This window comes from Triticum urartu, chromosome 5 (assembly GCF_003073215.2).
Source record: "Triticum urartu cultivar G1812 chromosome 5, Tu2.1, whole genome shotgun sequence".
In the NCBI taxonomy this organism is placed as follows: domain Eukaryota; kingdom Viridiplantae; phylum Streptophyta; class Magnoliopsida; order Poales; family Poaceae; genus Triticum; species Triticum urartu.
Window position 1 is genome coordinate 113,554,345 of NC_053026.1, and position 26,904 is coordinate 113,581,248.

At 48.4% G+C, this 26,904-nt stretch overlaps 1 protein-coding gene across 1 annotated transcript; it reads right to left on the minus strand.

Moving 5' to 3' along the window:
* Positions 1–2,490: 2,490 nt before the first annotated feature.
* On the minus strand, positions 2,491–4,388 carry LOC125555751 (transcription factor JAMYB-like). The gene is made up of 3 exons (XM_048718606.1): positions 4,075–4,388; positions 3,832–3,961; positions 2,491–3,142 (listed from the first exon to the last, which is right to left on the minus strand). Exons 1-3 carry the CDS (start codon positions 4,286–4,288, stop codon positions 2,650–2,652), a joined length of 837 nt encoding a protein of 278 aa, XP_048574563.1. The 5' UTR covers positions 4,289–4,388; the 3' UTR covers positions 2,491–2,649.
* Between the last annotated feature and the right edge of the window lie 22,516 nt (positions 4,389–26,904).

Consider the following 26,904-nt stretch of genomic DNA (forward strand, 5'->3'; position numbering starts at 1 on the left):
CCCCTCCAACGGCCACCGAGCCCTGCCGCCGATCGCACTGCCTCCTCCGAGGCCTGAAACCCTGCGATCGTCTACGAGCAGCCAAGGGAGAATGACCCAGCGGAGAGTGCACCGTTGTCGCCGTCATTGGAGCCCGCACGTAGATCAATGCCGTGTTCAAGTTTATTTATTGGATATACATTAAACCTGTCCCGGGAGCCCCATCGTCGCCGCTCACCAAGTGACCGCTCGTTATCCACGCGACCTCACATTTTGCCGCACCAGATCCGCCATCCATGGGAGGTCGCCGTGAGACGCTTGGCTAGCTACGCCCCTTCCAACGGCCGCTGAGCCCCGCCGCCAACCGCACTCCCTTCTCCAAGGCCTGAAGCCCTGTGACTGTCCACCAGCAGCCGAGAGAGGATGACCCAGGGGAGAATGCACCGCCGCCGTCGTCACTGGAGCCCGCACATATATAGCAGATCGATGCCGTGTTCAGGTTTATTGGATTGACATTAAACGTGTTGATGTTACGATGCCGGTGGATGGGTGATGCTTGAAACATACTACTTCCGTCCAGGTTTATTGGTCTTCTTTGTAATTTGTGCTAAATTTTGATCAATGATTTAACTAACAAAATGCTAATGCATGTCAACAAAAATTACATGGTTGGATTCGTATTTGAACATAGTTCTGAATGACATAATTTTTTGTGACATGCACGAACATTTTATTAGTTAAATTTATAGTCAAAATTTGACACAAAATACAATGATGACTAATAAATCAGGACGGAGGTAGCGGAGAGAAAGACACTAAGACAAGCGCATGACATAGTGCGCCTAACTGCCCATCAACGCTCAACAAGCAAGTGGTTCGTCCATTAACTTCATCTAGTCTAGGGGTTTTAGTTAGCTGCATCCGTGCATGCCGCGGCTTTCGAGCGGCACGTAAAAGCGGGCTTTATTGCTTCCAAATCCGTCGATGGAGGCATGCCATTCCCGGGCATGAGATGTGAGACGAGAGCTAGCAACAACTCGCAAGCTAGCATGGATTGTTCTTTTCTTGCAGCCAGTTAGCACATGCCCGGTGCCTTGTGCAAACTGGAAAACCCTCGAGGGGCCAGAAAAGCTACGGCTGAGCGTTTCCCCACGTGGGTGCCTGGGTGTAGTACTATGTAGTACCTAGCCGAAAGAAAAGCTAGTGTGAGATTGGACAAATGATTTGGAGAATCTATGGAGGCTACTAGCTTGGAAGTACAAGCAAGCTGGTCATGCAGAGATATATGCACCACTTACTTTTGGGAGTCATGTGTGAATGATCCAAGGACAAAGTGGTACGCGTTGCTTATCTTTCTTGCTTCCTTTTCTTCCTTTCCTTTTGGAGATAAAAGGCATGGCGAGATAAACGGAATCTGCTCTCCCTAGCTTGTATGGTGTTGCTACTATATTTCTTTCTTCTTTTGCTTTTTGAGAAGACGTATAGCATATATTATTGGAGTTGTGTTTCAGTACATATAGTTATATACAACTCCTCATACAGTCATACTCATATATAATACTAGCATGTTGTTGTACGGAAATTGGCTTTGGCTCATAGGTGTATATGTGCCCATTGTCCAAATACACATTTTGAAATGTTAAAAAATTACGAGAAAAAATTCCGTGTGTGAATCCGGACTTTATATGTGCGTACACAAAGTTCCGGTGAAAAAGGACATTTTTTGCGGCTTGTGTAAAAACGATAATTTTTTATGCCTGGTTACAACTATTCACGAGGCATTTTTTTTGTCTTTTTTGTACATGCCACAAAAAATGTCTTTTTCAATGAAAATTTGTGCACGCACATATAATGTCCCGATGCACTCCCGGAATTTTGTCTTGATTTTTTTTACATTTTGAAATGTGTTTTTTACATATATTTCATAATTTGTACTGGTACTATATTTCTTTCTTCTTTTGCTTTTTGAGAAGACCTGTAGCATATAAGTTATATACAATTCCTCATACTATATATAATACCAACATGTTGTTGTATTGCTACCAGTTCGTCTAAACCAACTTCTAGTTTAGAGACTTAGGGTCATCTTTTTTGCAGATCCTTGAGCGAATCAGCTAGTTATTCTCTGTGAAATTCGGTTCTCCACACGGGACATTAGCATGTTCATGTTGGACCTCCTCCCTTGCGCAACGGTGACCAATTCGAATAGCTCGAACTAGATGCATATTTATCGCTTCAGAGAAAGTACGTAAGCAATCACGTGAAAAGGCCAGAGACTTGAAATTAAGACGTTGGGACTTTGGAGGATAATTGTAGCACATAAATATGAGTGCACAAAGGTTTCAATACCAATCATTTGTGCGCTTGTACATTTGCATCCTGATAAGTAACATTACACATCAGGCGCGGAATACTCCATCCCTTTAACCTCTCGGAGAACAAGTCCGTATGAGGAAAAAAATGAACACCTGACCCAAAAAGTAAAAAAAAAGAAAGAAAAAGAAACGAAAAGAACTTTAATCACTGTTCTATAAAATAGTGACTTTTCGAGTTAGAATAAACTAATTAACTCTAGTTTTTTCTCCATATAAGTGACGCATCTAACTCAACACCACCATGCCGACCATAAATCGTATATGCACGTGACCCTTTTCCAACATAGAATATAAATCATTGCATCTTCCAAATGTCCTCCAAACTCCAAAAATTCTCAGCGAGGCTGTCGGACTCGGAGAACCCTTGTACCCATCCAGACAACTCCGAGTCTTGAAGCTGGAAATTCTGGTTTGTCTCAGGCCAAAACCCTTGATTCTGCTCTTGAACCCAATCCCCACTATGTATCATCTCTCCCACGCTCGCATTTGCACAGCGTGCACCATCATATGACTCCGATGCAAACGAGTCGGACGACGATGTCACCATGCCGGAGCTCTCCATGTAGGCCGTTGGTGGACCAGGCACAAGATGATCACCTACTGTAGATGCTTGCTGAAGGTGGTGGTCAGCAAGGCGAGGCATCCATAGATACTTCATGGCATCCTTGAACTTGGTGCTGTTAGCATCACAGTTGAGCTGCTTGGCGTGCTTTTGCACCCTTGTCCTCCAGTAGTTTTTGATCTCATTGTCGGTCCTCCCAGGAAGGTGTTGAGCTATCTTGGACCACCTTTCATGTGCAAGAATCAAAGGAACAAATGCAATTAGGGAAATATTTATGGTGCATGAAGAAAACTAATTAATTGCAACATCTTTTCGTGAGGAAAAGGAAAACAAATTTTCGACATTAATTAGCAAAAGACACCTTTGTAAGTGGAACCTAATTAGTAAGTTAAATTTTCGGCAACTCTCGCTGGAGTGTGTGTGGGTGTGGAGAAAATGAACTATAATTAATTTATCCACTCTATAATGAATTAGAAATAAATACTCCCTCCTAAAGAAATATAAGAGCGTTAATAACTAGTTTGAATAAAAACATGAAATCTAACGAAGCAATAATTAGAGACAGCTAGATTGGTAGTACTCTCCAAATCTTTGAAGAAGAGAACGATAGAAGAGGCGTGCAGCTTTGATGCACCGTATGTGAGGTGAAAGAGAAAGGCATAGGCATATGGTGCATGTGGCCATGCTGCAACCCATATGCATCCTATTCCCGTTTAGGTAGCCAGACTTGTACAATCTGAAGTGTGCCATCCGATGGAGCTAGCTGGAGGCTTTCAATTTGATTTGACGTGCAAGCTAGTCCACATCTAGCTAGCTAGCTAGCTAGGTTGGACTTGGAGCTAGCTGGCTGTACTGGCCGGTAACTACTGTATGCACGGTGTGCATGACATGCGACGTTTGATTATTGGTAATTACCTGTTACCCCAGCGGGAGTGGAGGTCGAGGATGAGCAGCTGCTCGTCGGCGGTGAAGTTGCCGCGCTTCACGTCCGGCCGGAGGTAGTTCAGCCACCGCAGCCGGCAGCTCTTCCCCGTCCGCTTAAGCCCTGCACCAGCACGCATGGATCCACGGTCAGTTCCTACTTCAGAGTAGGCTCAAATCAAGAATCAATTGAAAAGACAATCTGCATGGCCGGAGGCCGGCTGCAGGCGGACATACCGGCGGCGCGGGCGAGGGAGTTCCAGCGGCCATCGCCGTGGTCGGCGATGTAGTTGACGAGTGTGAGGTCCTCCTCCACGGTCCACGGGCCGCGCCGGATCTCCTCGGCGGTCTCCTCCTCGTGGTGCAGCAGGTCGTCGTCGAGCTTTACCACGGAGCACGGCATGGTCGCGCCGCTGCTCCGCTGCGTGGACGACGATGACCATGACGCCATGTTCTCTCTTCCTTTTTCTAGTTCTAGAGAAAGAGAGGGGCGGAGACTAAGCCAGTTTATGAAGCTTGACAAGTTGGAGAATTGGATTAATGAGAGAGGGAGATGTCAAGTAGTGAAGTCGTTTTATAGTGTTTGCGAGGGAAGAGGAAGTAGAAAAGTGAGCGCGAGGGAGAGAAAGAATGCGCACGTGGTGAAATGCGAGGGAGAGAGGACGGGTGGCGCAAGGCATCCCTCTCCGCGCGTGCGCGTGTACGTATTTTCACAACTACAAGAGCACCGTACAATTGAGGCCATGGGTCGGCGCTCGGAGATGGATGATATGGACCGCATTATTGAGGCGGCGCGCGTACGTAAAAGATGGCATGTATTTGTATTTTTTTAGAACACTAAAAAAACATCAAAGGTAAAAAACACATCCAGATTTGCATACCATCTAACGATGACTGCAAGCACTTGAGCAAGACGAAGCTGCGCCGCCGTCATCATCATCTCCTCATCGAAGCCGTGCAAATTTTATTACAGTAAACATTCGGGAAGCGTCACGCTAAAATCACATACGACCAACGCACCTGAATAGCAACCGCGACGATAAGGAGACGCATAGATCGAAAGGGTGCAATATGTAAACAGACAAATAAAGACGAAGAAAACCGGATCCATATGGATCCACCGAAGACAAATTTCGCTCGTAATTCCGTAAAATTCGCCGAAGGACAAACCTTCACACATCCTCCTATAATGATAGAAGCATCACTAGGATGGAAGCTAGGCGGGAAGAATCTTTTCATCTTCAGAAAGTAAAAGATGATTTACATTTCTATTCGTTAGATATTGGTAAGCATACATTAAACAGAGTCGTTCGTAGACGCAGTGACAATTGAGAAGCATCACCACTCCTCGGAGGGTTGAATGCCGTGGAACGACCAGCTGCCTGGAATCATCCATCCAATAAATCCTAAAATGCTCACGAATAAGGACATGGAAGAATTTGATGCGAGCCTTCAATCGGCCGCTATGTGCGGAATTCTGCAATTCGCTACTAGGTCACTAGGATGCACTCTTTGAGCTAAACCCATACGAAATGGGCATTTATTAGTGGAAACTTGTGATAATAAGATAGAATTTTCTTAGTGGAAACTTATCACCACCCTGCACATCATTTATAAGTGGAATTTTGAGCTTCGCTATCACATCATCAGTGGAAACTTGCGCCTATAAGTCACTTTCAATTCGATAATCCAGAGAAGTGTTTTCATAATTATCTCTGATTCTACTTCGTTTTCTTGTTTAGATTTATTTTGTTCTTCTAATCTTAATCCATGCTATCACTCGGAATTTAAGGAGCACATTGTCAGCACACATCTGACATGCAGTTCCCATCTGGAAGCGTTAGAGTGGCCTCACGGGACGCTCGGCTCACCCGTCAGCGACGACTGAACCCAAGGGTCCAAGGGCTCGAATAGGTGTGAGCTGGTGCGGTGGCATCACCTACTTAGCCCCACATGAAAGATGGTGAAGTCATCCAGTGGATCACGGCGTTAGCATTTGGCTAGGCGGCTCTATGTTCTTCCGCTTCCTCTTTCCCAATTCGTCTCTATCCCCTAATTGTGATAGCCACTAAGACTCGAATCCCTCCTAGAGCTTAATAGATCGAGAGAGAGATATTGCTAGGCTGCTAACATCTAATATACAACGCCTTCAGTTCTTGCACGCTGGTGAATTTCATCGAGACCAGCCACCTGCATCATGTGAGGAATCAGATCGAAGCCATGGATCCATCATTCAAGGACTACCTCAACAAGCTCTCTCCGTCTCTCGACGAGACACGCTCCAATGTGCGCACCAACATGGCAGCGGTCAAGTCGCAGACCGCCAAGCTCGATGATCTGGTCAAGTGGCGGTCGGATCTGTAGTAGTGCGTGGAGTAACTCACTATCGCGGTCGCCGAGCTCTAACAATGGCGGCGGGTGGCGTTTAGAGAAGGGTTGTCGTCTGGGGCCGGTGTATCAGCACCACCAGTGTCTCTTTGGGGCCACATCGGCACCAGTGCAAACGCAGCGGGCAACCCTCTTGGGTCTACGCACCACAGCGTTGACACACAACCACTAGGATTGGCACTGGTACAATGTCATTTCGCTCAGCAATCCTCTGCTCCGCACACTTCTCCTTTTGCACATGCTAGTCAAATACAAGTCGGGATTGGGCAAGTACACCCCTTCATCGGATTTCCACAATTTCAGCTGAAAATCCTCGCCTTTCAAAATCCTTGTGCGAGCAATGTTTTGAGATGTTTGGGATTCAGGGCAAAAATTGAGTCCCATGGCTTCTCCAAATTTTTCTAGGTCACCATCCGTGTGGCTCCAATTGGTTCTAAAGAAATTGTCTGAATTCAACTGATAGTCATTTGCTACTTTACATTGCACATGGTTGGGGCGTGATCACCATCAGCTACTAATCCACTCGTTTTACACAATTTCTTTCATAAAAATCTTCTGTGGCCGATTACATTGAGCTATTCGAGTTGGTTATTAATACATTTTTTGCTTATTTCGAGACTATCCATCCTTAATTATTACTTCTTACTTGATACTATATGGAGAGCGGGCTTTTAAATAGCGGATAGCGGACTGGTTGCGGATTAGGGTCCGCGTAGCAGAATGCGGATAGCGGGCGATATTGCGGGCGCTATGTCCACATAGCCAATTTTCAAAAAACACTCATAAATTTGAGATTGTTGCATACATTTCTAGGCCATTGACAAAAAATATGACACTTAATTTGAGAAATCATCATTTATATAAGAATATAAACTATAATTGAACAATATTTGGTCAGGCAACCATGCAAGAAAGACACATTTACCAAAATAGATTACACAAGAGAACAACAAGGACTTATATAGCAGGCGATATTGCGGATAGCGGAGGATATAGCAGTCTAACAAGTGATATTGCGCCCGCATCATGACAACTCGCTATTTTCTAACGCAACCTTTAACTAATAGCGGCAGGGTGACGCTACCGCTATTGCGGCCGCAATAGCGGAGGTAGCAGACGCTATTTAAAAGCTCTGGAGAGACTTCGCACCGACATCCGTGCCATGGTGCCGATGCAACTATACTCGACCTCGACATGGCGCGTGCTCTAGCACTACTTCAAGAGGAAGTGGTGGACGACATAGCCTTCAAGCAAAAGCTTCCGCCTCCTGGTCGCGTGGCGGGACGAGTGAACCATGTGGGCATGCCCATGGGCTTCCTACCACCACCACCACCACTGGGCCCCACCTTTGCCAGTTGCGGCTACCGATCATCGTGGCATCGAGGAGGCCCACGCTGCGGCCCCAAGCTCAAGGCCTTACGCTTAAAGTGTGGCAAACATTGGGCTCACCAAAACACCTACCCTAATAGTGTACAACTTTTCCAAAAAAATAGTGTACAACTATTGTCGTGGATGAGCTCCTACAGTTGTTCGGCATCGACAATGTCTTCCGTCAACAAGTGCCATCGGCTCTCGAGGAAACAGAAAAAGAAAAATAAAACAAAAGAGAAAATAAAATAAAATAAAAGCCAAGCTAGCCAGCTACGCCAACCCCAGCCCAGCTAGCCAGCCCAGCAACGCACGCCTGCGTAGCCCGGCTCCATGCCACAATGTTCCCTCTTCCACTGACCAACGGACCCTGCTCGTCAGCTTCACCCCTCACCTCCCGCGACCGCTCGCGCCCATGTCACCTACGATCTCGAGCACGACTGCGCCCACATTCGCATGTCCACGCGCTCCGGCCACTCCCCGACCCCCGTGGCCATGCCCTATAGATCCCCTTGCCTCCCTAGACTTTTTGCCCCATTCAATCGAGGCTGAGCGTCGCCAGGCTGCTCGCAACCAACCCCCACCACCCGTTCTGCCCTAGCTCGCTCCAGGGAAGTTTCCAGCCACCCCAGCCTCCGCCTCGACCGACCACTGCCACCACAAGAACCACTGCACGCCAGCGAACCCCGTGGACATCTTCCGCATGGACGAAGCCCTCTGGAAGCTCAAACACAACGACAACCGAAGCTCAGCGCCGCCACAATCTTAACTCCGATGACCACCATAAGCATTTGACCACGTGACCTTGTCCATCGTCTTCATCTTGATCGCCCGCCCCTGACCCATCCAGGAGCGCTCAAATTGTATCACTAAATCAACAATCGGTACCTCTGTCGTGGCAGCGAACTCCGGTGAGCCCCTTGACGCCTTCTCCGTTGTCCCCAACCATCGCCGAGGCCACCATCGACCTCGTTGTCGTCTCCCGTACCCATCTGAGCCCTCTGCCACCGCGGAGATCCCCTGCATCACTGATACGTCTCCATCGTATCTACTTTTCCAAACTCTTTTGCCCTTGTTTTGGACTCTAATTTGCATGATTTGAATGGAACTAATCCGGTCTGACGTTGTTTTCAGCAAAGTTGCCTTGGTGTTATTTTTGTGCAGAAATAAACGTTCTCGGAATGACCTGAAACTTCACGGAGAATATTTTTGGTATTAATAAAAAATATTAACGAAAGAATCAACTAGAGGGGACCCACCGGCTATCCACAAGGGTGGAGGGCTCCCCCCTAGGGCACCCCCTTCCTTGTGGGTCCCCTAGACCTCCACCGACCTCAACTCAACTCCATATATTCACGTTCGGGGAGAAAAAAACCAGGAAGAAGGATTCATCGCGTTTTACAATACGGAGCCGCCGTCACCCTCGTTCTTCATTGGGAGGCTAGATCTGGAGTCTGTCCGGGGCTCCAGAGAGGGGAAATCATCGCCATCATCATCACCAACCTTTCTCCATCACCAATTTCATGATGCCCATCGTCGTGCGTGAGTAATGCCTTCGTAGGCTTGATGGACGGTGATGGGTTGGATGACATTTATCATGTAATCGAGTTAGTTTTGTTAGGGTTTGATCCCTAGTATCCACTATGTTCTGAGATTGATGTTGCTATGACTTTGCTATGCTTAATGCTTGTCACTAAGGCCCGAGTGCCATGATTTCAGATCTCAACGTATTATGTTTTCATGAATATATTTGTGTTCTTGATCCGATCTTGCAAGTTATAGACACCTATTACGAGTTATGATCCGCATACCCCAAGGTGACAATAAATTGGGATTCTTTCCGGTGATTACCGTAGTTTGAGGAGTTCATGTATTCACTATGTGCTAATGCTTTGTTCCGATTCTCTATTAAAAGGAGACCTTAATATCCCTTAGTTTCCATTAGGACCCCGCTGCCATGGGAGGGTAGGACAAAAGATGTCATGCAAGTTCTTTTCCATAAGCACGTATGACTATTTTCGAAATACATACCTACAATATATTGATGAATTGGAGCTAGTTCTGTGTCACCCTAGGTTATAACTGTTGCATGGTGAATGCCATCCGACATAATTATCCATCATTGATCCATTACCTACGAGTTTGTTTCATATTGATCTTTGCTAAGTTACTTTTCCATTGCTACTGTTACGATTGCTACAAAACTGCTACTGTTACTTTTTGCCACTGTTACCGCTACTTCCATACTACTTTGCTGCAGATATTAAGTCTTTCAGGTGTGGTTGAATTTACAACTCAGCTGCTAATACTCAAGAATATTCTTTGGTTCCCCTTGTGTCTAATCAATAAATTTGGGTTGAATACTCTACCCTTGAAAACAGTTGCGATCCTCTATACTTGTGGGTTATCAAGACCTTTTTCTGGCGCCGTTGCTGGGGAGCATAGCTCTATACTCTGAGTCACTTGGGATTTATATCTGTTGATCACTATGAGGAATCTGAAAGACAACAAAACCAAGATCTATCCCTCTACTACGAGGGGAGGTAAGGAACTGCCATCTAGCTCTGCACTTGATTCACCTTCTGTTTTGATTAAACTTGCGACACCTACACCTGCTATTGATTCCGATATGTCGCATGTTATTGATGATGCCACTTCTGCTATGCATGATGCTTATGATGACATTACTTCTTTGCTTGATAATACTGTGCCGCTAGGTGAATTTCTTTATGAACAACTTTTTAGGGTTAGAGAGAATGAAATTACTAAAACTGGTGATATTATTGAAACTGAAGATTATGATTCTCACCCTAGATATGAATTGCCTAAGGTATGTGAGGGTTATATTATGGATGAAGAAACTACTAGAGACTTTTTTGCTTGCAATGATAGAGATGATCTTAAGAAATTATTAGCTAAGCTGAAAGAAAAATCTCTGAATGTTAGAATGCACTATGATCGTAAGTTTACTACTTCACCTATCTTTGTTACTGATACGGATTATGAATTCTTTGTCGATCCTGAGTTAATTACTTTGGTTGAATCTGATCCTTTCCATGGTTACGAATCTAAAACTGTTGTGGCACATCTTACTAAATTGAATGATATAGCCACCCTATTTGCTCACGAGGAGAAAATCGCTATTACTATATTCTTAAATTGTTTCCTTTCACATTAAAGGGTGATGCTAAGTTATGCTTTAATTCTCTTGCTCCTGGTTGTGTGCATAGTCCCCAGGATATGATTTACTACTTCTCTGAAAAATATTTCCCTGCTCATAAGAAAAAAGTTGCTTTAAAGGAAATATTTAACTTTGTGCAAATTGAAAAAGAGAGTCTACCACAAGCTTGGGGGAGGTTTCTCCAATTACTTAATGCTTTGCCTGATAATCCTCTCAAGAAAAAAGAAATACTCGATATCTTTTATAATGGACTAACCGGTGCTTCTAGGGACCACCTAGATAGTTGTGTTGGTTGTGTTTTCAGGGAAAGAACCGTTGAGCAAGCTGAAAAACTATTGAATAATATATTGAGCAATGATAATGATTGGACACTTCCCGAGCCAACTCCGAAGAAAAGAGGTATTCTATTTCTCAGTTCTGAAGATATGCAAGAGGCAAAGAAATCTATGAAATAAAAAGGTATTAAAGCTGAAGATGTTAAGAATTTACCACCTATTGAAGAAACACATGGTCTTGATAACTCGACACAGATAGTAGAGGTAAACTCTCTCTATAGATTTGTTGAAGGTGATATTCCTCATAATAAGTCTGCTAGTCAATGCTTGGATGAGTTTGATAATTTTATTGTTAAACAAGAAAACTTCAATGCTTATGTTAGTAGACAATTGAAACGTAATGCTTACATGCTTGACTACTTGGGTGATTACATGAGTAGAACTGTTACTAATCTTAAGCTTATTAGTAAACATTCTTCCATGGTTAGAACACAAGTAGAACAAGTACTTAAGGCACACGATGATTTTCTCAATGAGTTGAATAGTAATAATAATGATAATGCTATTAGGGTTATGCCTAGAGGTGGTAAAATGACCCATGAACCTTTGTATCATTAGGGCCATCCTAAGAGAGTTGAGCAAGATTCTCAGAGAATTAATACTGATGCACCTAGTCCTAGAAATAAAAATAAAAAGAAAATGGATTGGACTTTGCATGCTTCTAGTGAACTTGTTATAGACACACCTGAGAATCCCAATGATATTTCTATTTCTGATGCTGAGACACAATCTGGTGATGAACATGAACCTAGTGATAATGTTATGAAGGAAATATGCCATAGAGGAAATAATAAAGTTGTTATTTTATATTTCCTTATATCATGATAAATTTTTATTATTCATGCTAGAATTGTATTAACCGGAAACTTGATACATGTGTGAATACATAGACAAAACTGTGTCCCTAGTAAGCCTCTACTAGACTAGCTCGTTAATCAAAGATGGTTAAGTTTCCTAACCATAGACATGTGTTGTCATTTGATGAACGGGATCACATCATTAGGAGAATGATGTGATGGACAAGACCCATCCATTAGCTTAGCATATTGATCGTTTAGTTTTATTGCTATTGCTTTCTTCATGTCATATACATATTCCTTTGACTATGAGATTATGCAACTCCCGAATACTGGAGGAATACCTTGTGTGCTATCAAACGTCACAACATAACTGGGTGATTATAAAGATGCTCTACAGGTATCTCCGAAGGTGTTTGTTGGGTTGGCATAGGACCCCGCGGAGATACCTATAGAGCATCTTTATGATCACCCAGTTATGTTGTGACGTTTGATAGCACACAAGCTATTCGTCCGGTATCCCGGAGTTGCATAATCTCATAGTCGAAGGAATATGCATTTGACATAAAGAAAGAAATAGCGATAAAACTGAACAATCATTATGCTAATCTAACGGATGGGTCTTGTCCATCACATCATTCTCCTAATGATGTGATCCCGTTATCAAATTACAACACATGTCTATGGTTAGGAAACCTTAACTATCTTTGATCAACGAGCTAGTCTAGTAGAGGCTTACTAGGGACACGGTATTTGTTTATGTATTCACACATGTATTTAGGTTTCCGATCAATACAATTCTAGGATGAATAATAAACCATTATCATGAATAAGGAAATATAAAATAACAACTTTATTATTGCCTCTAGGGAATATTTCCTTCAGTCTCCCACTTGCACTAGAGTCAATAATGTAGTTCACATCGCCATGTGATTAACACCCATTGTTCACATTGACATGTGACTAACACCCAGAGAGTTTACTAAAGTCAATAATCTAGTTCACATCACCATGTGATTAACACCCAACACTACAAAAAAGACACCTTCGTGACATTTTGGGCCGAACGGAATTTTTTTCTGTCATACTTATGACACTTCTATGACGATAATTATGACAAAACCCGATATCATCATAGATGTGGTGGGCTCCTACTTCTATGACAAAAAATCATGACAGAAAATGGGCTTTTCGTCCCGAGCGGGCCGAAGACGCAGCTGCATGACATTCTTTGGGCCGTCCATGACGGAAAAACCGTGGTAGAAGCAAGGGCGAGGAAAATATTGGGGAGTTCCTGGTTACGGTGGCTGGTCGGGGGCCGAGCGATGCGCATTTCTCTCGTACGTACGCGTGTGTGTGCGAGGCTTTGCGCTCTAACTGAACCCGAGCGAGGCGTTGGGCTCTAACCGAACTCGAGCGATTGCACTGCAGGCTACGCGTTACTGAACCCGAGCGATCGATCGATGGCTGTTAGCTGAACCCGATAGAGCGATTCCTTCGCTACTGCTGCTAACTGAAGCCGATCGATACTGCCTCTGGATGAACATCGAGCGTTGTTGGGGGGTTTGGATGAACAGTTCCCGGTGGGGGTTGGATGAACAGGAACCCGTGGTAGCAGCGGCTGAGGGAGTCCTGGATTAGGGGATGTCCGGATGGCCGGACTATACCTTCAGCCGGACTCCTGGACTATGAAGATACAAGATTGAAGACTCCGTCCCGTGTCCGGAAGGGACTTTCCTTGGCGTGGAAGGCAAGCTTGGCGATACGGATATATAGATCTCCTACCATTGTAACCGACTCTATGTAACCCTAACCCTATCCGGTGTCTATATAAACCGGAGGGTTTTAGTCCGTAGGACATCATATTCATACACAACAATCATACCATAGGCTAGCTTCTAGGGTTTAGCCGCTCCGATCTCGTGGTAGATCTACTCTTGTACTACCCATATCATCAATATTAATCAAGCATGACGTAGGGTTTTACCTCCATCGAGAGGGCCCGAACCTGGGTAAAACTTCGTGTCCATTGCCTCCTGTTACCATCCGGCCTAGACGCACAGTTCGGGACCCCCTACCCGAGATCCGCCGGTTTTGACACCGACATTGGTGCTTTCATTGAGAGTTCCTCTGTGTCGTTGCTGTCAGGCTCGATGGCTCCAACGATCATCAACAGCGATGCAGTCTAGGGTGAGACCTTCCTCCCCGGACAGATCTTCGTCTTCGGCGGCTTCGCACTGCGGGCCAATTCACTTGGCCATCTGGAGCAGATCGAAAGCTACGCCCCTAGCCATCAGGTCAGATTTGGAAGTTTAAACTACACGGCTGACATCCGCAGGGACTTGATCTTCGACGGATTCGAGCCACTGCCGAGCGCGCCGCACTGTCCCGACGAGCATGATCTAGCTCTACCGCCGAACAGTGCCCTGGAGGCCGCACCCGCATCAGCTTCGATCCTTAATTCGGAGCCCACTGCGCCGATCGAGGATGGGCGGTTGGACGCCGCCTCGGGGGCTGCGATCCCAACGGCGATTGAGCCGAACACCAGCCCCGCACTCCGCAAGACTCGTGATTCCAAGGAGCCGGACTCCTCTCCGGACTCCGAACCACTCGCGCCTCCGCCGATTGAATCCGATTGGGCGCCGATCATGGAGTTTACTGCCACGGACATCTTTCAGCACTCGCCTTTCGGCGATATTTTGAAGACACTGAAGTCTCTCTCTTTATCAGGAGAGCCCTGGCAGGACTACGATCAGCAAGGTTGGGATTCGGACGATGAAGAAATTCAAAGCCCACCCACCACCCACTTTGTAGCCACTGTCGACGATTTAACCGACATGCTCGACTTCAACTCCGAAGACATCGATGATATGGACGCCGATGAAGGAGACGATAACGAACCAGCGCCTATCGGGCCCTAGAACGCCACCTCGTCATATGACGTATACATGGTGGGCACACCAAAATATGACGACGAGGAGCGGAAGGACGCACCGAAGGCTTGTTCCCTCAAAAAGCAGTCAAAGCGGCGACGCAAGCGCCGCCCCAAATCCCGCCTCGACATAAATAGCGATCAAACAGACCCAGCGCTGGAGCAGGGTGAACCGCTGCTGGACAACGGCAATCCGGATAATCAAACCGAACAAACAAATCCTACCAAGGATAATGGCCCGGACGACGTAACGCCGGACAGGCACCCGGAGCAGCAGAATGCCCGTAAAAGGCTTGTTGCCACCGCGAGGAGTCTAAAACAGCAGAAGCAAAGGCTCAAGACTGCGCAAGACACACTCCACATCAGATGGAGCAAAATACTCAACACAGCAGCGAGGAACGGCGACAATCGCCCCTCCAAAAGCTACCCAAAGCGAAAGCTGCTACCCGAATTCGATGAGGAGGCCTCAGACCCCCCACAACAAAATATCAAAGCAGCCACCTGGTCGGATAGACGACCCCTCTACCAACACAGAGCGGCATACAACGCCGCTACAATACAATACGCGACCCATGCGAGGGCTCGCACCCAAAGGACGGCGCAACAAGATCCATCTATGGACCACGCAAGCGCGCCCCAGCATACAATGCAACACAAACATCCGAACAACGTGGTACACCCAGCTACAGGGGTGCAGCACACCCCCTATGTTTAACCGATGAGGTACTGGACCATGAATTTCTAGAGGGATTCAAGCCCATAAACATAGAGGCATACGACGGAACAACAGACCGTGGGGTCTGGATTGAGGACTACATCCTCCATATCCATATGGCTCGAGGAGATGATCTCCACGCCATCAAGTATTTACCCCTCAAGCTCAAAGGGCCAGCTCATCACTAGTCAAAGGCCTCCCCGAAAGCTCCATTGGAAGTTGGGAGGAGCTCGAAGACGCCTTTCGGGCAAATTTTCAAGGGACTTATGTCCGACCTCCGGATGCGGACGATTTGAGTCATATAACTCAACAGCCCGGAGAGTTAGCCCGAAAGCTTTGGAACATGTTTCTTACTAAAAAGAACCAGATTGTCGACTGTCCGGACGCCGAAGCCTTGGCAGCTTTCAAGCATAGCGTCCGTGACGAATGGCTCGCCAGACACCTCGGCCAAAATAAGCCGAGAACGATGGCCGCATTAACAAACCTCATGACTCGCTTTTGCACGGGTGAGGACAGCTGGCTAGCCAGATGCAGCACCAGCGACCCCAGTACATCTGAAGTTAGAGATGGAAACGGGAAATCACGGCGCAACAGCAATAACAAACGCCGGATTAAAGAAGACAGCACGAAGGGCACGGCAGTAAATGTCGGATTAAAAAACTCTTGGCTAGGTCAAAAGCCGCCCCTAAAGGCACCAGGGATGAACTGTCCAGCCTCAACAAAATTCTGGACCAAGTATGCCAGATCCATAGTACCCCTGGTAAACCTGCTAATCATACCCACAGAGAATGTTGGGTCTTCAAGCAGTCCGGCAAGCTCAACGTCGTACACAAGGGGGAGGATACACCAAGTGAAGACGAGGACAAGCCCCCCAAGCAAGACACGGGGGAACAAAAGAAATTTCCACCCGAAGTCAAAACAGTAAACGTGTTACACGTGATCAAGGGAAAACACAACGCGGCACTCCCAGGAAAATATACCCAAGTGCCTGTCACCGCGGAGTCCTGCCACTGGTCGTCTCAACCGATCACTTTCGACCATCGCGATTACTCAGCAAGTATCCGACACGCAGGATGGGCTGCCCTGGTATTAGACCCAGTAATTGGCGGATATCACTTCACACGAGTCTTGATGGACGGCGGCAGTAGCCTAAACCTAATATATCAGGACACAATCGGCGGGATGGGGTTAGACCCAACACAAATTCGCCATAGCAATACTACCTTTAAAGGAGTAACGCCAGGCCCAGGGGCTCGTTGTACGGGCTCCCTCCTACTACAAGTTATATTTGGCTCCCCCGATAACTTCCGTCGCGAGCATTTAACTTTCCACATCGCTCCGTTTCAAAGTGGCTATCAAGCACTGCTCGGACGCGAAGCTTTCGCTCGCTTTAATGCAATACCACACTACGCCTCCCTCACACTCAAGATGCCCGGTCCACGTGGCATCATTACAGTGCACGTAAATATCAAGCGATCTCTGCGCGCCAAAGAGAGTGAGGCTGCCTTGGAAGCCGCACATTAAAGGCGCCCGGACCAGCGAAAGCATCCAATAGGTCGTCAAGACCTCAGACACAACCAATCGAGTCCGGCACCGCTACTCATACCGAATAAATGGTTACACCCCTATTTGTCAATACAAGGGGCTCAACACGCGCAGACAAGTGGCAATTTCTTCTCATCTTGAATTATACATGGTTTCTTTAACAAACTATCTTTTTGCACGATAACTTTTTCACCTAAGTTCCTCTCTTTTACAGACGATCATCGTGCTACACCCGTCCAGGATACGGCACAACGGAGACACAGGCGCAGACGTGCAGCAGGGACCCGCTCCAAGGATTCTTTTTAGATTAAGACCCCGCGTAAACCTTTTTACTGTCTCTTGTTGATACATATCCACCGTTGAGAAGGATGCTGACGTCTTGGCATGTGGCCATGCCAGAACAATGCATGTACCTGGACACAAGGGGCTTCTTACAAAGGCCATTATTTAGGCCCGGTTTATACCACAAAGACCGAATACCTTAGGGAGTGTTCGGCGTCGCGAGTTTGGCCCTATATGCATCAGCTCCGAATCATTGTCTTTGGTCAAATGTTGGGTTTTCCCGGCTCCTGTGTTTTGGTGCCTTACGTTCCTCTTTACCGGCTAAGGTAGCACCAGGAGAACTACTGCGATTGTGCCCTGGTTCATCCGGACGAGCACCTCAGTAGAGAAAGCCGAAAACTGACTGTCATGATATAGCGTGAGACTGGTCAACCACTCAATGACCTGTGGGAATGTTAGAATTCCTCCGCCTTAACGAAGGACCGTTTTCCGGCCAGGCATGTATGCACCCCGAGATCGGGAGAGTGCGGAGACACCAGGGGCTATCTAGTAGCCCCACTGTCAAATTCCTATGGCTAAGTGAAAGTGTTAAAGCATTATAGTCCGGTTGCCTCGCTCGCTCCGCTATCACCTCCTTAATAGGACCAAGACGTTGGGTTAAGTGTGAACGCGTGTTTTTGCGAGCACCTCCGCATTATATGTGTGGGGGTTGAAGCCGACGACTGCAATCTTTCAGGTTATACACATGTATACAAAAACGGCCGCCCAGGAGGCATCATATTACTTTCAGGCAAAAGTATAAAAATAGCCTTATAAAAATTTATAAAAGCATTTCGCTTACAGTGAGATTACATATCACTCAAACATAGTATTTTTTGAGCACCGGGTCTCTACCAAACGGGCACCCTCAAGAACTTCTTCAAAGTAGTGCTCAGCAGCCTTTCGACCTATGGCCTAATCCCGTGCTACAACATTGGTAGCATCCATCTCCGCACAGTATTCCTTGACACGGGCAAAGGCCATCCGTGCGCCCTCTATGCACGCCGACCTCTTCATCGCATCAATGCGCGGCACCACATCAAGTAACTGCTGCACCAAGCTGAAATAGCTGTTCGGTTTTGACCCTTCCGGCCATAACTGATCCACAACAGACCTCATGGAGAGTCTGGACAACCTATTTAGTTCGGCCCATTCGGCTAATTGGTCAGTCAATGAAAGCGGACGCTCGGGAGAATGGAATTGTCTCCAAAACAGCTGATCTACTTCACGGTCTGTCTGACCCTGGAAGTACTTGGCCGCATCGGCAGCGCTCGCCGCCAAATCCATATACACATCCTCCGAACTCCACAGACGATCCAGAGGGGCATACCGTGGATCTCCGAACTTCCTCCGCAACATAAAGGATTTCCCAGCTACAATATCCCCGGCTTCCCGCAGCTCCTCCTTCTTTGCCCTCATAGCAGAGCGGAGGTCTTTTCTCGTCGCAGCAGCCTTCTCAAGGTCCGATGCCTTCGCCTGGTTTTCCTTTTCAAGAACCCGGCAACGGTCGGCGGCGGATTTTAATTCTATGGCCATCTTGGCCATCTTGTCTCGGCTCTCGCCATGTGCGGCCTTCTCGGCTTGCAACTCTTCGGCCGCCTTCAAAGCAGCCGCATTACCCAACCTCGCTTGTTCCTTGGATCGGGCAAGTTCTGCCCACAAGGCTTCAACAGTGGCAGATCCATCTGCAGTCACAACATATTAAAGATACTGGCATCATTCTGCTCTTCCTATGTGGCGTTTACCAGATAATGACACTTACCCTGTGCCTCGTCAAGCCTTTTGTTAACAAGCTCGATGTCGGCGTCTGCCGCATCCAACTGCCGTTCTAAATGGGCAAACTCGCTAGTCCGGCTAGCCACCGGAGCTTCCATCACCTGCACATAGAGGCAGTACGGTTGTTACCTGGGAATATGATCCTCTGTTCATCGTCGTTTCCGACGACAACCAGAGTCTCAGGGGCTACTATCTACACAGGGCACACCTAGCATGTGCAGGACTATCATACATTCTTTTACGTACCTCAAAGCCTGTCAGTAGACTCATAAAAGCTTCATGCAATCCGCTTTCGGCGGACGATATTCTCTCCATCACCGTATTCATCAGCACACGGTGTTCATCTAAGATGGCCGCTCGCCCCACCAACTCCCTCAGAACATCCGATCGCACACTAGACGGTGCCGGACTCTTTTGTCTGCTCTCTTCGGGAGCCGGACACTGGGAGCTTCGGGGGTCAATGGGATTATCTTCTGGCCTCACCAGACTCGGAGAGGCCCTCCACGACGACACTTCAGGGTCGCCCGCTTCCGGAGCAGAGGAGTCCGGAGGAGGCGTTTCGCTCTCCATCATCTTGGGAAGAAGATCCCCCGAAGACGAGCTCATTTGAGAGGGGCTAAGGCCTGAACTGCAAAAATATATGCGGTGGTTACCTTCTCAGAAGAAAAAGATGGCATATCTGTACTATTAAAGTATTTCGGGTCACTTACGACTCGCGGGAGAATTGATCCCCCCGCGGACTTTGTGCGGCGACGGCGCCCCCCAAGGTAGAACCCTCTGTGGGAGACTTCTTCTCCCGTTTGGAAGCTTCGGCTTCCGAATCCCCGGGCGCAGTCCTTTTCCTCTTCTGGTCGTCTTCCTTCATGGAGATGCTTGCTCCCTCGGCTAGAATGGGCAGCATTGGGGGCCCGTGTCCGCCCGCATTATCCTCCACAGTATCTTCCTTCAATGGCTCCGGGCAAGGTGCGGTCTGGAGCATCTTTTCCAACACCGGATTTTCCAAACCCTCAAGGAGGGGGGCCGAACACCGAATCGACTTCGCCTTTGTTAGCCAGTCCTGGTCAAAAAGCGAACTCTCAGAAATAACTTCGTAACAAAGGAGAGATAGTATGTTCGGTCGGAAGATGCCTTACCTGTTCGGCGGCGCGGTTACTACTCAGGCCCACGTCCTCGGTGATTTCCGGACACTCCACCTGAGGTCCGAAGAATGACTTGTACATCTCCTCGTGCGTCAGGCCGAGAAAATTTTGAATGGCACGCGGTCCCTCGGGATTGAACTCCCATAGGCGAAGAGGCCGGCGTTTGCAAGGCTGGACTTGACGAACCAGCATAACTTGTATTACCGCAACCAAACTGAAATCTCCATTGAAGAGATCTCGAATGCGGCTTTGCAGTATAGGCACGTCCTTGGCTGGACCCCAGCTCAGACCTCTGCTGATCCATGGCATCAGTTGTGGTGGAGGGCCCGAGCAGAAAACAGGGGCGGCCGCCCACTTGGAACTTCTAGGAGCCGTGATGTAGAACCACTCCTGTTGCCACAATTCAGACACCTCTGGGATGGAACCTTTGGGCCACGAAGCTCCCGTCATCTTGCATACTGAGGCACCTCCACACGCTGCATGTTGCCCCTCGATCATCTTCGGCTTCACTTCAAAGGTCTTGAGCCATAGGCCAAAGTGAGGGGTAACCAGAAGGAAGGCCTCGCACACGACAATAAATGTCGTGATATGAAGAAAGGAGTCCGGAGCTAGATCATGGAAGTCTAGCCCGTAATAAAACATCAAACCCCTGACGAAAGGATCCAGAGAAAGGCCTAGACCTCGGAGGAAGTGGGAGACGAACACGACGTTCTCGTTGGGTTCGGGGGTGGGGACGGCTTGCCCTCGGGGAGGCAGCCGATGCAAGATCTCAGCGGTTAGGTATCTGGCCTCCCTCAACTTTTTGATGTCTTCTTCCGTGACGGAGGAAGGCACCCATCGGCCTTGAAGGCTAGATCCGGACATGACTGAAGGTTCGGAGCACCTGACCTGAACTTTGGGCGCTTGAGCTTGAGGTGGGGGAAGGATTTGATTGAGCACAGGAGGAAAAAATAAAAGCCTTGTCCCTTTATAAAGAGGGTGAATATCAAGCGTCCTCTCCGTGTCCGTTTGGACTTGCCTATAATCTAGGAGTCCTAGAAGCGGTTGGGTTACCCATGCCCGTATTGATGAGAATCCCGGAATAAGGGGACACGATCTCTGCTTTAACAAGACGTGCCAAGGGAACCGCCTCGCATGACGCGCTAAGGTGGGATAATGAAACGACTCGGATAAAGGCTTGGCCGTGGTGTGTCGTGCTACGGAATACGTCAGCAGATTAGATTTGTGTAAATATTATTCTCTCTGTGGCAATGTGTGGAAACTTATTTTGCAGAGCCAGACACTATCTTTGTGTTCAAAATCTTCTATGAAGTACTTGGAGGAGGAACCCGCCTTGCAATGTCGAAGACAATCTATGCGCCAGACTCGTCGTCATTGAAGCCTGGTTCAGGGGCTACTGAGGGAGTCCTGGATTAGGGGGTGTCCGGATGGCCGGACTATACCTTCAGCCGGACTCCTGGACTATGAAGATACAAGATTGAAGACTCCGTCCCGTGTCCGGAAGGGACTTTCCTTGGCGTGGAAGGCAAGCTTGGCGATACGGATATACAGATCTCCTACCATTGTAACCGACTCTATGTAACCCTAACCCTATCCGGTGTCTATATAAACCGGAGGGTTTTAGTCCGTAGGACATCATATTCATACACAACAATCATACCATAGGCTAGCTTCTAGGGTTTAGCCTCTCCGATCTCGTGGTAGATCTACTCTTGTACTACCCATATCATCAATATTAATCAAGGAGGATGTAGGGTTTTACCTCCATCGAGAGGGCCCGAACCTGGGTAAAACTTCGTGTCACTTGCCTCATGTTACCATCCAGCCTAGACTCACAGTTCGGGACCCCCTACCCGAGATCCGCCGGTTTTGACACCGACAGCGGCCGTTGCCGCTGGATGAACAGTACCCCGATCGGTCGAGCCGGTGGATGAACAGGACCCCGTGGAGGGCTGGATGAACAGGACCCCGTAGAGGGCTGGTTGAACAGTAGCCGGTGGAGGGTTGGTTGAACAATAGCCGGTGGAGGGCTGGATGAACAGTAGCCCCGTGGAGGGGTCGTTGAACAGGACCCCGTGGAGAGGGCTGGTTGAACAGTAGCCGGTGGAGGCTGGATGAACATGAGCCCGTGGATGAACAGTCGCAGGTGGAGGCTGGAGGAGGTCGACGGTGGATGAACAGTAGCCCGTGGAGGCTGGAGGAGATTGACGGTGGAGATGAACAATATCCCGTGGAGTCCCGTTTTGCGGTACGCCACACCCCTCCCGATGAATAGGACCCCCGTTTCGACTGTAGCGCTCCAACACAAGTCCGTTTCCTCCGTTTTGCGGTACGCCACACCCCTCCCAATCAACAGGACCCCGTTTCGACCGTAGGAGGTCCGTTTCCTCCGTTTTGAGGTACGCCAGACCCCCTCCCGATGAACAGGATCCCGTTTCCACCGTGGCCGGTCGAACACAAGGCCGTTTCCTCCATTCTGCAGTATGCCAGGCCTCGTTTCCATCGCCTGTTCCGTCCAAGCCGGTTGGCTCCCGATGAACAACACGAGTTCCGTTGCCTCCCGATGAACACGACGCATTCCGTTGCCTCCCCATGAACACGACGACGACGCAATTTCTCTGTTCCTACCCAGCCACAGCCATGTACACGTGCCCTGGCCGTACGTATGCGCGAGTAGGCATTCGAGACCCCGCCCATATGTACGCACGTGGCCGTATTTACTTTCTTGCACCCTGGCCGCTGTATGTACGTGTAGCGACCCAACCCGAATGGATCAAGTGTAATGCCCCAAGACCGGAGCTTCAGATGCCTTCCAGGCTTTCTGGGTTTCGTCGTGTGATTTGTTTGGTCTGTTGCATTTCATCTTTGCATCATGTGCATTGCATCATGTCATCATGCAACCCGTTTTAAAACTCACTAAATAAATTGCATGGATCTTCGGTCCTTTTAAATCGAGGGAATTCACATGGTGATTCTCTTTATAACTTATCCTCCCGATATTAGGGAGCTATATTAAATATTCCATTTTCGGAATCACCCATGAACACACTTGCAAATAATCACATGTCTTTTCTTCTTCGAGTTTGCTCCTCAAACTTCGCCCATAAATTCTTTTATCTTTTTCCGGAGCTCCACCAAAAATCCGAATACTTTTGGACTCTTCATTACCTTGAATTTATTCAAACCATTTGAATCAAATTCAAATGGATTTGAATTTAGATCTCTCAATCATGGCCTTTTCTATTTTCCCGAAACAAGCACATTTTTGTGAGTCCGGGAAAATTATCTGCGTGCCCAACTTCTTCCCCTAACCCCCTCTTTCTTTTCTTTCTTAGTCTTTGTTTTTTTCTCTTTTCTTTTAGTAAGGAGAGAGGAGCCCAGCCAGGCCTTTTCCCTCTCCACGGGGCCGACATCTAATGCCATCCACCGGCCCATCTACTTCCAGCCGCAGCCCACACCCCCACCTAACCCTAGGCCCAGCGAACCTCTCCCTCTCGATCTCTCCCAGCGCCGCCAGGGAGACCGCTGCCTGACTCCTCTCCCGATCCCATCTCCTCCTCGCTTCCCTTCCGCAGCCTCGCTCAGCTCCTCGATCCCCATGGTCTCTCCCTCCTCTCGATCTCTTCCTCGCTGCCAGCCTGCGACCTTCGCTGCCCCGCAAGCACCACCAACCTCCGCCGCCGCTCAAGGCCGAGAGCCCCGTGCACCCTGCCTTAGCGCCGCCCTTCTCCATGGCCGCTTCCGGCCGAGCTCAAAGCTCCGCCCCGGAGCTGCTCCGCCTCGAGGCCCTGGCCTCCTTCCTCCATGGCGCCTCCTCGCGCCCGAAGCCCGTGGTCCGGCGCCCGCACGTCGCCCCGTCGAGCTCCGTCCATCCCTTCTCCTTCTCGGGTTCGTCTCCAGTGCCGCATAGCCAGGGACGCCGAGCGCCACCGCGCAACCCCGCCGGCGACCTCTACCTCCAACGAGGCCCCTTGGCCTCCTCCTCGTCGCTTGTCCGCCGTCCCGCCGCGTCCTCCCTATCCTCCGTGGCCGCGTGCCGCTCCGGTCGGTGAGCCCATGCTCCGGGGCTGCGCTGCTGTGACCAGGAGCTCCTCGCCCCGACACGCACTTGGCCCTGCTTCTCCTCCTTGCGCCATGGTCTTGGCCCCTCTGCTCCCTCCATCGCCTCTGCTGCCCTCCTCGGTGTCCTGCTCGACCTCTCCGTGGGCCACGGACATGTGCTGTAGCCTGCCTTGCTGCTGCCCACCCGAGGCTTCCATGGTTTTGCTTCGATTTGGATTCGACCGGCAAGTTCCTCTTCATAGAACGTCTACACGACAACCGCCGAGTACCTCTTCGCGAGTACCACTACCATCGCGTGGATCCGCCAAGACCGTGGAGTAAACGAACAAGTACCCCTACGCGCGAAGACGCCAAGACCATTTCGGGATTCATCAAGTACCACTATGGCCGGAGACCTCGACGTTCGACACCTAAAACGATCACCGAACCGGAGATAACGCAGAGTACTAGGTCAACGAGAACTGCCAAGTTCGTCTTCCGCCGTCTCTGAAATCATCAAGTACCACTCCGAACCATGTACGACGACCGTCGCCGAAGACCCGTGTAACGCAAACATCAAGTTCAACTATCGTCGCGTGAACCGCTACTTCCCATGACGACCCCGTGAACAACTACTTCCCCTTCGACACGTGTACCCCTACCGCCGAACTCGATCCGTTCCGATAATGCACGCTTCAAAGGTATAACCCTCGAGACGACGCCCGTGAACGAATGTTGTGTGTTGTATGTGATGCTCGTGCTTGCTCCGTGCTCGAATTGTCGATGCACGTCGCCCCTCTTTTTGCCTTGCCACCCACATGTGGGAACTCGGTATTCGAGATCACCCCACCATCCCTACATGTCACGTTCCGCACACTTCCCCTTTGCATCGGTATCTCAATCGAGTACCGGAACCGGAACGCTGCCATGCCACCGTTTTCATTATCGTTGCCGTGGCACCCCTTTCCTTTCCACCACGGTGACAAATGCTTCATAATGCTCTTATCAACTTTTAATAAAAATTGCATAAACTTGTCCATGTCATCCGCATCATGATAATAACATTTAAATGTTTAAAATTGTTGTTGCACCAAATTGATAAATGCATATGGGGATTTACCGGAATTGTTGTTTGGCGTTCCGGCCTCATTTAAACTTGCCTAAATAGATAATTTCTCATGCTTCTCCTCTTGCCATGTTTAACAACATTTAATATTGTTGAGTACCTAAACAAGAGAGAACTAAATAATTGATGTGGTGTTCCGTCAATATGCAACTTGTTGCATATTGACCTCTACTTAATTTGTAGGGTTGTTTGTGCACTTTGCCATGCCATGCCTCATTAAACCGGGCATGCATCATACTTGTTTGCGCATCGTACCATGCTATGTCATGGTCGTTTACTATGTTGTTTGCTTCTTTCCGGGTTGCTTCTCGCGTTAGCTTCGGTTTCGTTCCGGAGTTGTGAGGATCCGTTCGGCTATGTCCGTTTGTCTTCTTCATGGACTCGTTCTTCTTCCTTGCGGGATCTCAGGCAAGATGACCATACCCTCGAAATCACCTCTATCTTTGCTTGCTAGTTGCTCGCTCTTTTGCTATGCCTATGCTGCGATACCTACCATTTGCTTATCATGCCTCCCATATTGATAAACCAAGCCTCTAACCCACCTTGTCCTAGCAAAACGTTGTTTGGCTATGTTACCGCTTTGCTCAGCCCCTCTTATAGTGTTTTTAGTTGCAGGTGAAGATTGGAGCTTGTTCCATGTTGGAACATGGATATTTGTTGGGATATCACAATATCTCTTATTTAATTAATGCATCTATACACTTGGTAAAGGGTGGAAGGCTCGGCCTTATGCCTGGTGTTTTGTTCCACTCTTGCCGCCCTAGTTTCCGTCATATCGGTGTTATGTTCCCGGATTTTGCGTTCCTTACACGGCTGGGTTATAATGGGAACCCCTTGACAGTTCGCCTTGAATAAAACTCCCCCAGAAAGGCCCAACCTTGGTTTTACCATTCGTCACCTAGCCTTTTCTTTCCCTTGGGTCGGCCAGCCCAAGGGTCATCTTTATTTTAACCCCCCCGGGCCAGTGCTTCTCTAAGTGTTGGTCCAACCCAGAGCACCGTGCGGGGCCGTCCCTTGGCAACTTGGGTTACGTTGGCTCCCGTACGCTTAGCTTATTCGGTGCGCCCTGAGAACGAGATATGTGCAGCTCCTATCGGGATTTGTCGGCACAACGGGTGGTCTTGCTGGACTTGTTTTACCATTGTTGAGGATGTCTTGTAACCGGGATGCCGAGTCTGATCGGATTGTCTTGGGAGAAGGAATATCCTTCGTTGACCGTGAGAGCTTGTGATGGGCTAAGTTGGGACACCCCTACAGGGTTTTGAACTTTCGAAAGTCGTGCCCGCAGTTATGGGAAGATGGGAATTTGTTAATGTCCGGTTGTAGAAAACCTGAAGTTGATCTTAATTAAAATGCACCAACCGCGTGTGTAACCGTGATGGTCTCTTCTCGGCGGAGTCCGG